This window comes from Tamandua tetradactyla, chromosome 15 (assembly GCF_023851605.1).
Source record: "Tamandua tetradactyla isolate mTamTet1 chromosome 15, mTamTet1.pri, whole genome shotgun sequence".
In the NCBI taxonomy this organism is placed as follows: Eukaryota; Metazoa; Chordata; class Mammalia; order Pilosa; family Myrmecophagidae; genus Tamandua; species Tamandua tetradactyla.
In genome coordinates, this window is record NC_135341.1 from 36,229,132 (window position 1) to 36,242,270 (window position 13,139).

Here is a 13,139-nt window from a genome sequence, read left to right on the forward strand (position 1 = left end):
CTTTTGTTGAAATCTGTGCGTTTTGATATTTTAATGTATTGTTGCTGGAATTTAGACTCGGAGGTGTCTGTTCCTTAAGCTTGTCTCTAGCAAGTATTATTACTTAGCTTTCCTTGAATGTCCAAAGCTAATAGAAAAAAAAAAAGGGGGGTGGGGATGAGGGTAGGGGAGAAAATGACTTTCCCAGTCTTTGCAGATTGGCCTGTGTAAGTGTACTCCTGTAGGGTTTATACATACAGTGAGTTTTGAAAATAGCTCCAGGCCAAACCATGGGTCCTCCTTGGTCCTTTCAGTTGATGCATCTTGTCTTGGGTATACATGGGTGGTCCTAGGAATTCTTCTGTTTACATGGATAGGTATGCCACTTTTCCTGAGGAAACAGTTTCCTCACGGTCCTAGACAGTGCAATGTGTGTCCTACAGCCAGCAATCCGTGGCCTCTGGCAATATGACTTGACTGCTCCCTCAAAGCATTACCTGGGAGAGCTTGATGCGCTACCTTCTATACAGAGAGGAAGTTCTGGGATGGCAAGTCCCTCAGGTCAGCACCAAACAGCTCTTTAGGTTATATGAGGGTTATTCTACTCCACCCCGGAAACATGAACTGACTCCATGCTGAGAGGATGAGGAGTGGGGGTGGGGCCAGCCAGGGTACCACAAAATCCTATTGCTTTTAAGTTGCTTTTTTCTTGATTTGGTGTGGGCCCATTTATTGCAGTCCTTTAACTGTTTTCTGGAGTTTTGAAATAGATGTTTCTGCTAGTTCTTGCTGGTTGGTCAAAGCTTTCTTCCGGTTTCTTTTTTATATGTTCCTGTCTTTTTCAAAACACATTCTTGCTTTCTGGCACTACTTGCCCCAGGCTCATCTTCTATTTTCTTTGCCCTAATTCTAACATCCACCCTTTTTTCAGGGAGCCCTGCTTCCTTTTATTAGAGAATAATATTTAGAAGCCAAGATCTGGGTGCTGGGTGTGCTCATTGCTTCTAGGCCCTCTCAGTGGTCAGAGCTAGGAAATTTATGTGTTTTATACTAGTCAAGGTACACACTTACCCCTGTATGTATGTGTATGTGTGTATGTTCATTTATGTGTATATACATATAAATATAAATATATATGAGTTCATACTGATATCTCTTGCTCTAGTCCAGCATCATAGGGTTTATAGTAGTTTCAGAATTATTAACCTGTACTCCTGTGAGAAACAAATTTCTTAACTAGAGTATGGTGTTTATGTACTCTAAAAAATTGTTTTTTGTTTTTGATTTTGTCTTTAGTCTTACATTTTTTCAATCAAAAAACTATTTTCCAAAGTTATGCAGGACACTTTTTCCCCCACATCCTTTTCATTAAGGTACATCGTACACTTCTAATGCAGTTAGATGTATTTGTCACTTCTTTGCTGTTGTTACTAAGTATTTTAATTCTATGTATTTTTAAACTTCACAAGGCAATGTTCTTATTGTTTTATACATTGAGTGTTCATTTAGATTTCCTCACATATTTACCACTTTGCTCTTCATTCCTTCCTGCATCTCCAAACTTCAGTATGGCATCATTGTCCTTCTACCTGAAGTGCACCATCTAGAATTCCCTTTAGTGGGTGAGGGTCTGCTGGTTGTGAACACTCAGTTTTTGTTTCTTTGAAGAATGTCCTTATCTTCATTCTTTTTTTAAAAAATATTTTTATTGAGAAATCTTCACATATATGCAGTCCATCCATAGTATACAATCAGTGGCTCACAATTTCATTCTACCTAATTTTTTACCATTTGTCCATTCCATTATTTATTTATTTTGTATCCTTATTTTTTTTTACTCATCTGACCATACCCTGGAGAAAAGGAGCAGCAGACACAAGGTTTTCACAATCACATGGTCACATTGTAAAAGCTATATAGTTAGACATTTGTCTTCAAGAATAAAGGCTACTAGAACACAGTTCAACAGTTTTAGGTACTTCTTCTAGCCACTCCAATACACCATAAACTGAAAAGGGATATCTATATAATGCATAGAAATAACATCCAGAATAACCTCTCGACTCTGAAATCTCTCAGCCACTGAACTTTGTCTCATTTTGCTCTTCTCCTTTAGGTCAAGGAGCCTTTCTCAATCCCATCGTGCCAGGTCCTAGTTCATCCTGGGAGTCATGTCCCATGTTGCCAAGGAGATTTACTCCCCTGGGAGTCATTTCCCACATAGCGGGGAGGGCAGTGAGTTCACATGTTGAGTTGGCCTAGAGAGAGGCCACATCTGAACAACAAAAGAGGCTCTCTGGGGGTGACTCTTAGGCATAATTATAAGTAGGCTTAGCTTCTCCTTTGCAGGAATAAGTTTTATAGGGTGAGCCCCAAGATTGAGGGCTCAGCCTATTGAATTGGTTGCCCCCACTGCTTGCGAGAATATCAGGAATTGTCCAGATGGGGAAGTTTAATATTTTCTCCTTTCTCCCCATTCCCCCGAGGAGACTTTGCAAATACTTTTTTATTTTCTGCCCAAATTACTCTGGAGTATATTGGGGCACCATACTAACCTGTACAAACCAACAAGTTCTTAAGCCTTATTCAAGATTCCATGTAATTATGGTGTTCAAATAAACTGACCACACAAGTTAAATTAGATAATTGCTACTCAAAATATAAATTTTGCACCAAATAAACATCTCTCCCTTTGAGCTTACACAGAAATTGAAGTTTTATCTTCATTCTTGAAAGATATTTTGCTAGGTATATAATTCTAGGTTGGGCTATTATTTTCTTTCATCATATTGTAAGTATCATTCCACTGTTTTCTAGCTTCTATTGTAGTTACTAAAGACAGGTTTTACTTTGTTGGTTAGTCCTTTAAACATAATTTGTTATACCACCCTCCCACTCTTACTATCTTTAGAGTTTTTGTTGACTTTTGGTTTTCTGCAGTTTCACCATGATGTACCCAATGCGTATTTGTTTTTATTTATCCTGTTTGGGTTTCTTTAATCTGTGGGCTGATTTCTTTAATCAGTTCTAGAAAATTATCAGCCATTATCTCCTCACATATTGCCTCTAACCCATTATCTCTTTCCTTTCTGTATCAGTTTCCCATTTCTGCTTTTACAAATTACCATTAATTTAGTGACTTAAAAACACTACAAAATTACGTCTTATACTTCTGGAGATTAGAAGTCCAAAGTGGATCTTACTTGGCTGAAACCAGTTGGCTGGGCTCTAGAGGAGAATCTGTTTCTTCAGCTTCTAGAGGCTGCTGCATTCCTTGACTTGTGGCCCCTTCCTCCATCTTTAAAGCCAGCTGCATGGTATCTTCAGATATCTTTGTCTGACTCTTGGGCTGCTACCTCCCACTTATAAGGACCCTTGTGATTACATTAGGCCCACCTCGGCCAGGATAATCTCCCTCTCTCAAGATCTTTAACTTAATCACATCTGCAAAGTGCCTTTTGCCATGTATGATAACATAGTCATAGCTTTCAAGGATTAGGACCTGGACATTTGGCAGAGGTGAGGGTGGGGTAGAGCATTATTCTGCCTACCATACTTTCTTTCTGCAATATATGAGGGACCCTCTCACAGAATCTTCTGTGTCTCTTACTGTCTTTTCTATATTTTTCCATCTTTTTAATTCTCAATGTTTCCTCTCACCTATCTCAGTTTACTAATTCTTCAGTTATGTCTGAACTACTGTTAAATCCATCTATTTAATCCTTAATTTTGGCAGTTTTTCAGTTTTAGTATTTCTCTTTGGTTCTTTTTCAGAATAGCTATGTCACTATTTTGGTTCTAATCTCTATTGATATTTTCAAGCTTTGTGGTTTTTTTGTTTGTTTGTTTTGAGTAAAGCACCTTAGAATTTAATGATAACGGTTAAAGCTTACCCTCTAAGCTCTAATTTTTTTTTAAACATAATGTACAAACACGAACATTCTTACCATATAATCATTCCATCCTTGAATATATAATCAATAACTCACAATGTCATCACATAGTTGTATATTCATCATCATGATCGTTTCTAAGAACATTTGCATCAATTCAGAAAAAGAAATAAAAAGAAAAAAGAAAAAAACTCATACATACCATACTTCTTACCCCTCCCTCTCATTGATTGCTAATATTTCCATCTACCCAATATATTTTAGCCTTGTTTCCCCTATTTTTTTCTATATCCCTTATCACTCCCTTTCATTGATCACTAGCATTTCAATCTACTAAATTTATTTTAATATTTCTTTCCCCTATTATTTGTTTATTTTTAACTATATATTTTCCTCATCTGTCCGTACCATAGATAAAAGGAGCCTCAGACACAAGGTTTTCACAATCACACAGTCACACTGTGAAAGCTATATACAGTCATCTTCAAGAAACATGGCTACTGTTTTTGTGTTCATTTTTATTTCTTTTTCTATTGTCTTTTTATTTCTTTTTCTGAATTAATGCTAATGTTCTAAGAAATGATGAATATGCAACTAAGTGATATTGTGAATTACTGATTATATATGTTGATGTTTTATTTGGTTTGTTAATTTTTTTAATTAATTAAAAAAAAAAGAAATATGGTTACTGGAACACAACACTACATTTTCAGGCACTTCCCTCCAGCCTCTCCACTATACCTTAACTATAAAGGTGATATCTATATAATGCATAAGAATAACCTCCAGGATAACCTCTCAACTCTGTTTGAAATCTCTCAGCCAATGAGACACTTTATTTTGTCTCATTTCTCTCTTCCCCCTTTTGGTCTAGAAGGTTTTATCATTTCCTTGATGCTGAGTCCCAGCTCATTCTAGGATTTCTGTCCCATGTTGCCAGGAAGGTTTGCTCCCCTGGGAGTCATGTTCCACATAGAGAGGGGAAGGGCAGTGTGTTTGCTTGTCGTGTTGGCTGAGAGAGGCCACATCTGTAAGCTCTCATTTTTATAAGCATTTTGAAATGAGGCTGCTTTCAGAAATAAAACATTAGATAATCGGTTTATATTAATTAACTGTAGCAGAGGTTTTATTCTGATTTACTTTTATACGCTTACCAGTTATATTAATTAATAGATAAAATATAATTTATATATTTGTCTTGCCTCTCTCTTTATTTTTTTTAACTTTTTTTATTGTATAATATTACATATATATAAAGCAAAGAAAGAAAAAAGCAATAATTGTCAAGCACTCTTCAACAAGTAGTTTCAGGATAGATCCCAGAATTTACCATGGGCTCCAGAACATTGAAGGATAGAAGGAATAAATATTTTTTTATCATCACAATCACGGTTTTTTTTTCTTTTTGTGAAAAATAACATATATACAGAAAAGCTATAAATTTAAAATTAGTTGTAGAACAGATCTCAGAGTTTGGTATGGCTTTACAATTCCACAATTTCAGGTCCTTAATTCTAGCTGCTCTAAAACACTGGAGACTAAAAGAAGTATTGATTTAATGATTTAGCAATCATACTCGTTTGTTAAATCCTACCTTCTCTGTATAATTCCACTGTCATTTTTGATCTTTCTATCTCACTCTTTAGGGGTATTTGGGCTATGCCCATTCCAACTTTTTCATGTTGGAAGGGTTTGTCACTAATATGGGGTAGGGAGATGGAACTCGCTAATGTTCTAGAGAGGATGGCCTCTCCAGGTTTCAGGACTTACTTGGCCCAGGGACCCATCTGGAGGTTGTAGGTTTCTGGAAAGTTACCCTAGTGCATGGAACCTTTGTAGAGTCTTATATATTACCCTAGGTGTTCTTTAGGATTGGCTGGAATGGTTTTGGTTGGGGTTCGGCAGGTTATGATAGGTAGAATTGTCTGACTGAAACTTGTGTAAAAGTGACCTCTGGAGTAGCCCCTCGACACTATTTGAACTCTCTGAGCCACTGATACCTTATTTGTTACAATTCTTTTCCCCCTTCTGTTCAGGATGGCATTGTCGACCCCACGCAAGACTCATCCCTAGGGATCATCTCCCATGCCGGGAGGCATTTACCCCTGGATGTCATGTCCCACATAGGGGCGTGCTATGTACTTTTAATTCTGATTTGCCCTTAACTTAAGTTTAGCTCTTTGGGGTCCCAGCTTAAGGCAAGGGTAGGGGGTGGGGTTGTTATCAGAATCCCTATCTCTGAAGGACCCTGACCTTCGACTGTTACGTCGTAGTAAAAACCCAAGCTTGCCCAAAGAGCAGCTCAGGAGTTGGAGGGACAAGCCAGCAGGCTAAAAGAGGGCCCAGTTGCTCTGAGTGTTGTATACCAGTCAGCCTTTTTGGGAGTTTGCTATCACCCACCACTCATCTTACTGCCCTCCTGGGCAGGCAGGCTTTGGGTTATAGAGGAGCAAGACAGATATCTTTGAGACCAGGGAAGCTTCCAGGATTCTGTGTTCCCAGCCAAGCCAGGGCTCACAGTCTGTTTTTCTGCTTCTCATTCCAGCCTGATTCAGTGGTTCGAGACAGCGCCAAGTCGGACCTGCCCTCAGTGCCGAATCCAGGTGAGGGTGTTGGAGTGGGATCGCCTCAGCTGAATATGTCTCCTCCTTGCCAGGGAGCAGGAATGAGGAAAGAGCTCTGAAATTAGGGAATATTTTTTTGGACCCTTGTGGTTTGAGCCCAGTTGGCCTCATTTGCTGTGCCACTGAGTAGCTTAGGAGGCCTGCTTATACCTAAGGGTAGCTGGCATATAGACTCGTTGCTTGGGCCAGTCTTCACTTAGATAGATTTGGCCTCTTTCCTTGCCTTTCCCAATTTTTTCAAGGCACTGGGGTGTCTTGTGAGTATTCACCACATTCATCTGCAGTGACATGACTTCAGTGACCATAAGACTAGCAACCCCAGCTTGGGGTGCCTGCAGGATTGCAGAGGTCTTCTGACTCCAATGTACTATGAAAGGTTAAGTCTGGGCGAAGTCCTGATGTTCATGTTAGGCAGGCAGTTGGATCCATGTGCACCTCCATCCTGCTTGCCCTTTTCCCAGCCAGTGATCAGACTCTATCTTGTACTCCCGTACAGGTTGGCAGAAGAACTATTATCAATAAGCTCTTCTTTGACCTTGCCCAGGAGGAGGAGACTGTTTTGGATGCAGAATTTTTAAAGGTACCCAGAACTTACTCGTCTCACTGAATCCCCCAGGTCCTCTTGGAGTTCACTCTCTACTCTTACCCAGGGAAGTTACCTAGAATATGGAGATGGGGGTATGATATGAAGACTTGGTGGAGATTTCAAAGTGGAAGGAAGGAGAGCAGAGGACAAGTACTGATGAAATTTGGAGTGAGAGGTATGCTAATTGGAAAAATACACTATTAGGAAATATCAGAGCTACTCAACTGAAAGTCCCCATCTTGGGATTTCAGGGCAATTCCAACCCAAAGGCAGAGTGTCTCTTCTGAGGTCCCCTCACCTTACAGAAGCCCTGTATTCATCCTGCCCAATCCACTTTCCTGCTAAAGATTAGAAAACTTCTACTCCTTAGCCAGGGGAGATGTGTGAACTATTCCCAAACCTGGCTGTGTCTCCAAACTGCCTGGGGAACTTGTTATAAATATAGATGTCTTGCCATTCCTCGGACCAAGGATAGAGGGCAGTGTTCCTGGAATTAAGAAGTGCAGCCAGGGCGGAAACCCACATTGTGTGTGTGTATGTGTGTTGGTGGTGGTGGTGGTGGTGGTGGGGTCCCTCATGTCCCTCCTTTTCTACTACTTTTCCTCCGAGTCTAAAATTTAGCTTTCTTTGTGCATGAGGGTGATATCTTGGCAGAAACCTCTTAAGGAAGTTGAATTGGGGTTCACAACCCTGGACTCCAAGTATTAATTTGCCAAGCATCGGTCAAAACGGGGTTTGTTCATCCTCGGCCCAGGGATGTGGCAATGTCCTTGGAGCCCTGTTGCTTCAAGCATGTGGAGCTTTTGTGCTCAGAGCCAGCATGTTCATTGTCATGGTAACTACTTCCAGTTTTAATTGGTGCCTTACCTGTGATGAAGGAAACAAAAACAGCATCATCTTTTCCGGCTTTCAAAGACAGATTGGGAGAGACAGAGACCTATCAACTTGAGTAGTTTGGAGCAAGGTCTTGGAAGGCACCCTGGTGGAGTATGGAAGGAGCCAGGGGACTTTGGTAGTAGTACAGCAGCCTTGGGCTGGTGTCTGCTGTCAGGCAGCCCTTGTGTGCCTGTCCCTACTGCCCACTTCTATCTCCAGCTATTCAGCCTACACTGACCAGCCTGTCCACCAGAAGTTCGTGCTCCTAGAGTCCTGGGTAGAAAGTCTGTGTTAACCTGGGAAGGGTGATTTGGAGGAGGGTTTGTCTGGATTCCATGGAGTTACAGCATAGACCCTTGGTTGAGCCTTCTGGTTCTGCAGAGCCTTGGCTTTTCTGATAGAGTAAGTATCAATCACTCTTACCTACAGGGATGTTAAGTGATCTGGAGTCCTGCATGGAAGATGGATTCAGTTCTGTCCAAGTCTCTTAGTGGTTCTGTGGATGGTGGTTCTGGAATATAAATGTGTAGACTTTGAGAAATTCACTTGACTCTTGTGACAGCTTGGTTAGAGTTTAGCACATGAAGTTTTGCCTAGGGACACAAGGTTATCCCAGCTCCAACTTCACCTACACTAGCTGGTGCCTCCTATTGGATTCTGAGGCCAGAAGTCTTATGATTCACAGAGCCAGCCTGGAGCTCAGAGCAAAGTAGGCTGCAAAGCAGGTAGGTTGCAGGGTTGAAGGCCTAAGGTCCTTGGGCATCCCGACTCTGTGTCCCTGGTGAGTGCAGCTGACACCCATAGAGTGCAAGGGCCAGCAAGGGCCAAGGAAGTGATGGAAGCTTCTGCTGTTGAGACTGGTCACACGGGCCCAACATTACTTCTACCCATCTTCTGTCTCTCTCCATGTCCTAGGGACTTGTTCCTAAGATTATTTTTCTTTACCATACCTACTTTGTTTCAAAGGCACATAGAGATAAGACACTGCTCATCTCTCCATTGTTGGCTTAGCTTTGCCCTGAGATACAGGATGATCCATGCCTCCTTGGACCTAAAGGCTTTATCGTCCCCTCCTGAGGCTCCCCAGAGCCTTATGGGAGGCCAGGTGGATATCAGCTATGATGCTTTACTGCTGCTTAGTGTGGATATTGCCTTACAGAATGAACTGGACAATACCAGAGCCCAGCTTTCCCAGAAAGGTGAGTTAGAAAGAGACAAGGGGCCCTGGAAAGCCCCTGACTTATGTGCTGAAGGGAGGGTCCATAGGAGAAAGGCCACCAAATTCCTGGCACAGCTGGGGTCTCTCCTTGCTTTGTATGTTCAAGAATCTTGCCAGCTCTCGTGACTGGCAGAAAAGGAGAGGAAAGGGAGTGACTGAAGCTGTCTACTTTGACCATGAGAGCATCTTATCTTTGTCTGGGGTTTCTTGCCCAGGGCCAGGACTGGGAGGGAGGTACTTGATGGGACAGTGTCTGCAAGAGAGGACTCAGCTGCTGTGTTTGGCATGCACTTGCTTGAGTTTTGGGTTGATGAAGTAACTAGACCCATGGAAGGAGGGAGCAGTGAAATCTTTTTCTAAATAGTTCCACACAGCAGAAAGAGGGTCTTGTTCCCCAAATGAAGAGGCACTGGCTTGTCTTTCATGATTTGGTGCATACCAAAAAGAGAAGTGGGCCTCCCAATTTCTGGCCTGAGCCCTGTCCCTCACCTGACTCAAGGATAGGGTGCTTGGGCCCAGGTTCCCATACTAATACGTGAGTGGGCCTCCTCCTCACCTCCTCATTACAGAGAAGGAGAAACGGGACAGCCAGGCCATCATTGACACTCTCCGGGACACCCTGGAAGAGCGTAATGCCACTGTGGAATCTCTGCAGAAGGCCTTAGATAAGGCTGAGATGCTTTGTTCCACCCTCAAGGTGAGTTGCTAGGTCCTGTGGGCACAGAGTTGGCAGGCGGGTAACCTCTGCTTGGACTCATCATTCAGTTTAATTTGGTTCTGTCTGGATCAGTACCTTGGTTTGTATAGTTGTAAAATGGAGGCAGATCCCTTCTTCTCCAGGCTTTCCCATTCTGTGCCCAGCCAACCCGTTAGAAAAGGGCCATATTGGCCCTGCCTGTGGATTTTGTACTAGGTAGTTTGGAGAAACGAGGCCTTCCTAGTGCTTCATAGACAGATTGCTCAGACCTTGGTGAGGTTAGGCTATGTTTCTAAAAGTGGCTCTCTGACGAGACCAGCCTCAAGAGCCTTCCATTAACACTCGAGTCCTTGGCTGGGCCGTTCTCTGGAGCCAGATCAAACAGCATCCCAGAAGCAGCAGGGGCCTTTGAAGTCAGCTGTGCTGAGCTGACCTGGCAGATCAAAGTCTGCAGAGCAAGCTGCCCCAGACCCAGATGAATTTTGTATCAGTCTGGGTTGGTGAGCCTCTTGCTCTCCAAGGGGCAAGAAGCAATTGATCTGAATACATGATTGATGTTCTGGCCTCGCAGCAGTAGCGGCCCTTGTTGGATGCCATTTGAAAGGAAAAGGGAGCTGTTCTTATGAACAGACAAGGCCCCAGGATGTTCATTGTCTCTGTTCCTGCTTAGGAACTGGGCTGGATCATGTGGCCTGGCTGGTAGGAGGGAGGGAGTGAAGCAGCACCTAGCTGCAGAATAGGAGTCTCTGATGGCATTCCCATATCAGAAATGGAGAGGACTTATGCTGAGGGTAGCCTGGTCCGCTGTCTCTGGCTTAGCCCTCTTATTCTGGCATGTCTGTTGGCCTGACTGATAGATGGTTTGGCCTAGATTTGTGCCCCAGGCTTTTCTTGCTGCCTGCACAAAATGTGCCATGGGACCTCAGCAGCCCACAGTGGGCCATAGAAGCTGGCAGTGAGTTATACCTGATGTGAGACATATCTCGGGAGGGAGCAAGAAGGAAGATGAGGAAGGAGCTGGCCTAGTGCCTCTTAGCAAAGTAAGCACAAGCCAGAGTGGGGCCCAGGATTCTGGTCTCCCAGAAACTAGAGCATATGGTTATCAGCATTTTCAAAAGATGTGGGACAAAGAGCTCTAGGGTGGAGTTTTCCCAGTGAGCTTAGCCATGGCCTTTAGGACCCTCCAAGCAACAGGTGTGGGTGTGTTTACCCTTCAGAAGCAAATGAAGTATTTAGAACAGCAGCAGGATGAAAACAAACAAGCACGGGAAGAGGCCCGCCGACTCAGAAGCAAGATGAAGACCATGGAGCGGTGAGCTTGGAGCTGGGCCTGCCCTGGTACTTGGGGACCCAAGGTAGCACAGTTGTCAGTCCTGTACTAGGGAATGGAGTTGGGCCACCTCTGGCTCAAATTTCCACAGGCTCTGTATGGACCCAGGTCTCCTTGCTTATCCTCTGTGGACTCCTCCACTTTCCATGGGAGCCCTTACAATACTCTTCCCTGTCCTGCTGCTTATGGCCAGGTGACCTGTCGTTTCTTTCCTTCCATAAACGTCTTTCTAGGGATCCCTGATCTTGGGGCCCTTTTGCCAGCACCCTTCCTTCCCCAGCAGCATTTCTAGAGCTGTACCCAGCTCTGCCGTGAGGATTTTCCTTGGGCAGACCCGCCTACTGAAGCATCCTAGCAGCCTTGGCTGTCACCATAGTAACAGCAAAGGGAGGCAGAGCTGTACTGGTTACCTACCCATAAGCCTCCAGATTTTAAAAGCCATGGGCTGGGTGTTTTTCAGGATTGAGCTCCTACTCCAGAGCCAGCGGCCCGAAGTTGAAGAGATGATCCGAGACATGGGTGTGGGACAGTCAGCAGTGGAGCAGTTGGCTGTGTACTGCGTGTCCCTCAAGAAGTGTGTACCATTGCCCCTCTTCCCAAGCCCAGGAGTCGTGCCTCTCCATCGGCTACCTATCTTTTGTTAAGCAAAGCAGTTGGCACTGAGGAGCAAGTTTTGAAGCCTTGTTGCCTCAGTTTGAACCCTGACTCTACCTCTCACCAGCTGAAACCTAGGTCCAGTTTCTTAGCTGTGAATATCAGCTTCCTGAATGGAGATAATAATAGAACTGCCTCATAGGGTTTCTGGGAGAGTTGAATGGGTATTTCAAGTGTTATTTCTGAGAGGATTGGCCCAGCTCTCTGAGCTATAAGGCCCATAGCAATCTTGGGCCTGTTTCCCATCAGGATTGTTACTGATCCTGCCTGGCTTAGATAAAAAATTTTGCTCAGATTATCTACCCCCAGTTCCAGGTTTTAGTCCCAATAGGCCCTCTGCTAGGACTATGGTGGATTTGAGTTTGCAGGGGGAGGGGACCACTTGGCTGGCAGGCACGGAGGGTCCAAACGTTTCCTGTGGGAGTTGGAAGAGGGGAGTTCTAGTGAGGCCAGGGCTTCCTGCACACACTTTAAAGTCACCATAGTACCACCTGGCCTCTCTTTGGTTCAGATCTCAGAGTCGGTGTGAGAGTGGTCTGAGAGGTCAGGCAGAGCTTTGTGTTAGGTTGGTGTTGTGGCTCAGACTGACCAGCAAGACAACAGACTGTCCCATTCTGGCAACCTGATCTCTTCCCATGGCCACTTTGCAGGGAGTATGAGAACCTAAAGGAGGCACGGAAGGCCTTGGGAGAGCAGGCTGACAAACTGAGGAAGGACTTGTTTTCTTCCAGAAACAAGGTAATTTAGTGGAGAGGTGAAAGTGAGGGGAGAAACTTGTTCCTTGGAGGTGGTTCTCCTTTTGTCATCCTCACTCAGGTTTCTTGAGCAAGATCATGAGGCCTGACCGTGCATCCCACTCCTTGGGACCCTTGGGTGACTCACAGGGACTGGTTCCTGGTCCTTACTGGGCATTGACTCTGGCTTTATGGCTTGTCCCACTTGGAGTAACAGATCTTGGAGGCAGTCCTCCCAAACTGACTGGAGAGCACAGGCCCAGATATGATAACTTCAGAGGTTTGTTTTTATACCAGGACAGTAGTAGTAAGGTTCTCGGAGCCTAATTGGTCAGCATAGCTGGCCTCACTTCTGGGCATGGTATATCCTTGAACCACAGGGTGAAAGAAGCAACCACTGTTCCTGGACAGCTTCAGAGGTTCCTGGCCCCAGAGAGCTGGTGTCTCTTTTCTCTGCTCCCTAAAGGATCTCTTATAGGCTACTCTGGCCATGCACTGGATTATTGCAGGTGTGGGCAGGGCACATGGCCACCCTTTTGCGCATCCT

At 44.1% G+C, this 13,139-nt stretch overlaps 1 protein-coding gene across 3 annotated transcripts in view; it reads left to right on the forward strand.

Moving 5' to 3' along the window:
- The window catches only part of TRAIP (TRAF interacting protein), a 59,859-nt gene that overhangs the window by 15,631 nt on the left and 31,089 nt on the right, over positions 1 to 13,139 (forward strand). Inside the window, exons 2-8 of one of the 3 annotated variants that reach the window (XM_077129268.1) lie at positions 6,418 to 6,475; positions 6,993 to 7,076; positions 9,118 to 9,157; positions 9,747 to 9,874; positions 11,092 to 11,186; positions 11,665 to 11,778; positions 12,509 to 12,596. In XM_077129268.1, coding sequence (XP_076985383.1) covers positions 6,418 to 6,475; positions 6,993 to 7,076; positions 9,118 to 9,157; positions 9,747 to 9,874; positions 11,092 to 11,186; positions 11,665 to 11,778; positions 12,509 to 12,596 — 607 coding nt within the window. Of the gene's footprint in view, positions 1 to 6,417; positions 6,476 to 6,992; positions 7,077 to 7,668; positions 9,158 to 9,746; positions 9,875 to 11,091; positions 11,187 to 11,664; positions 11,779 to 12,508; positions 12,597 to 13,139 lie in introns of those variants that run through there. The other 2 variants (XM_077129269.1, XM_077129267.1) reach the window with 2 other exon arrangements.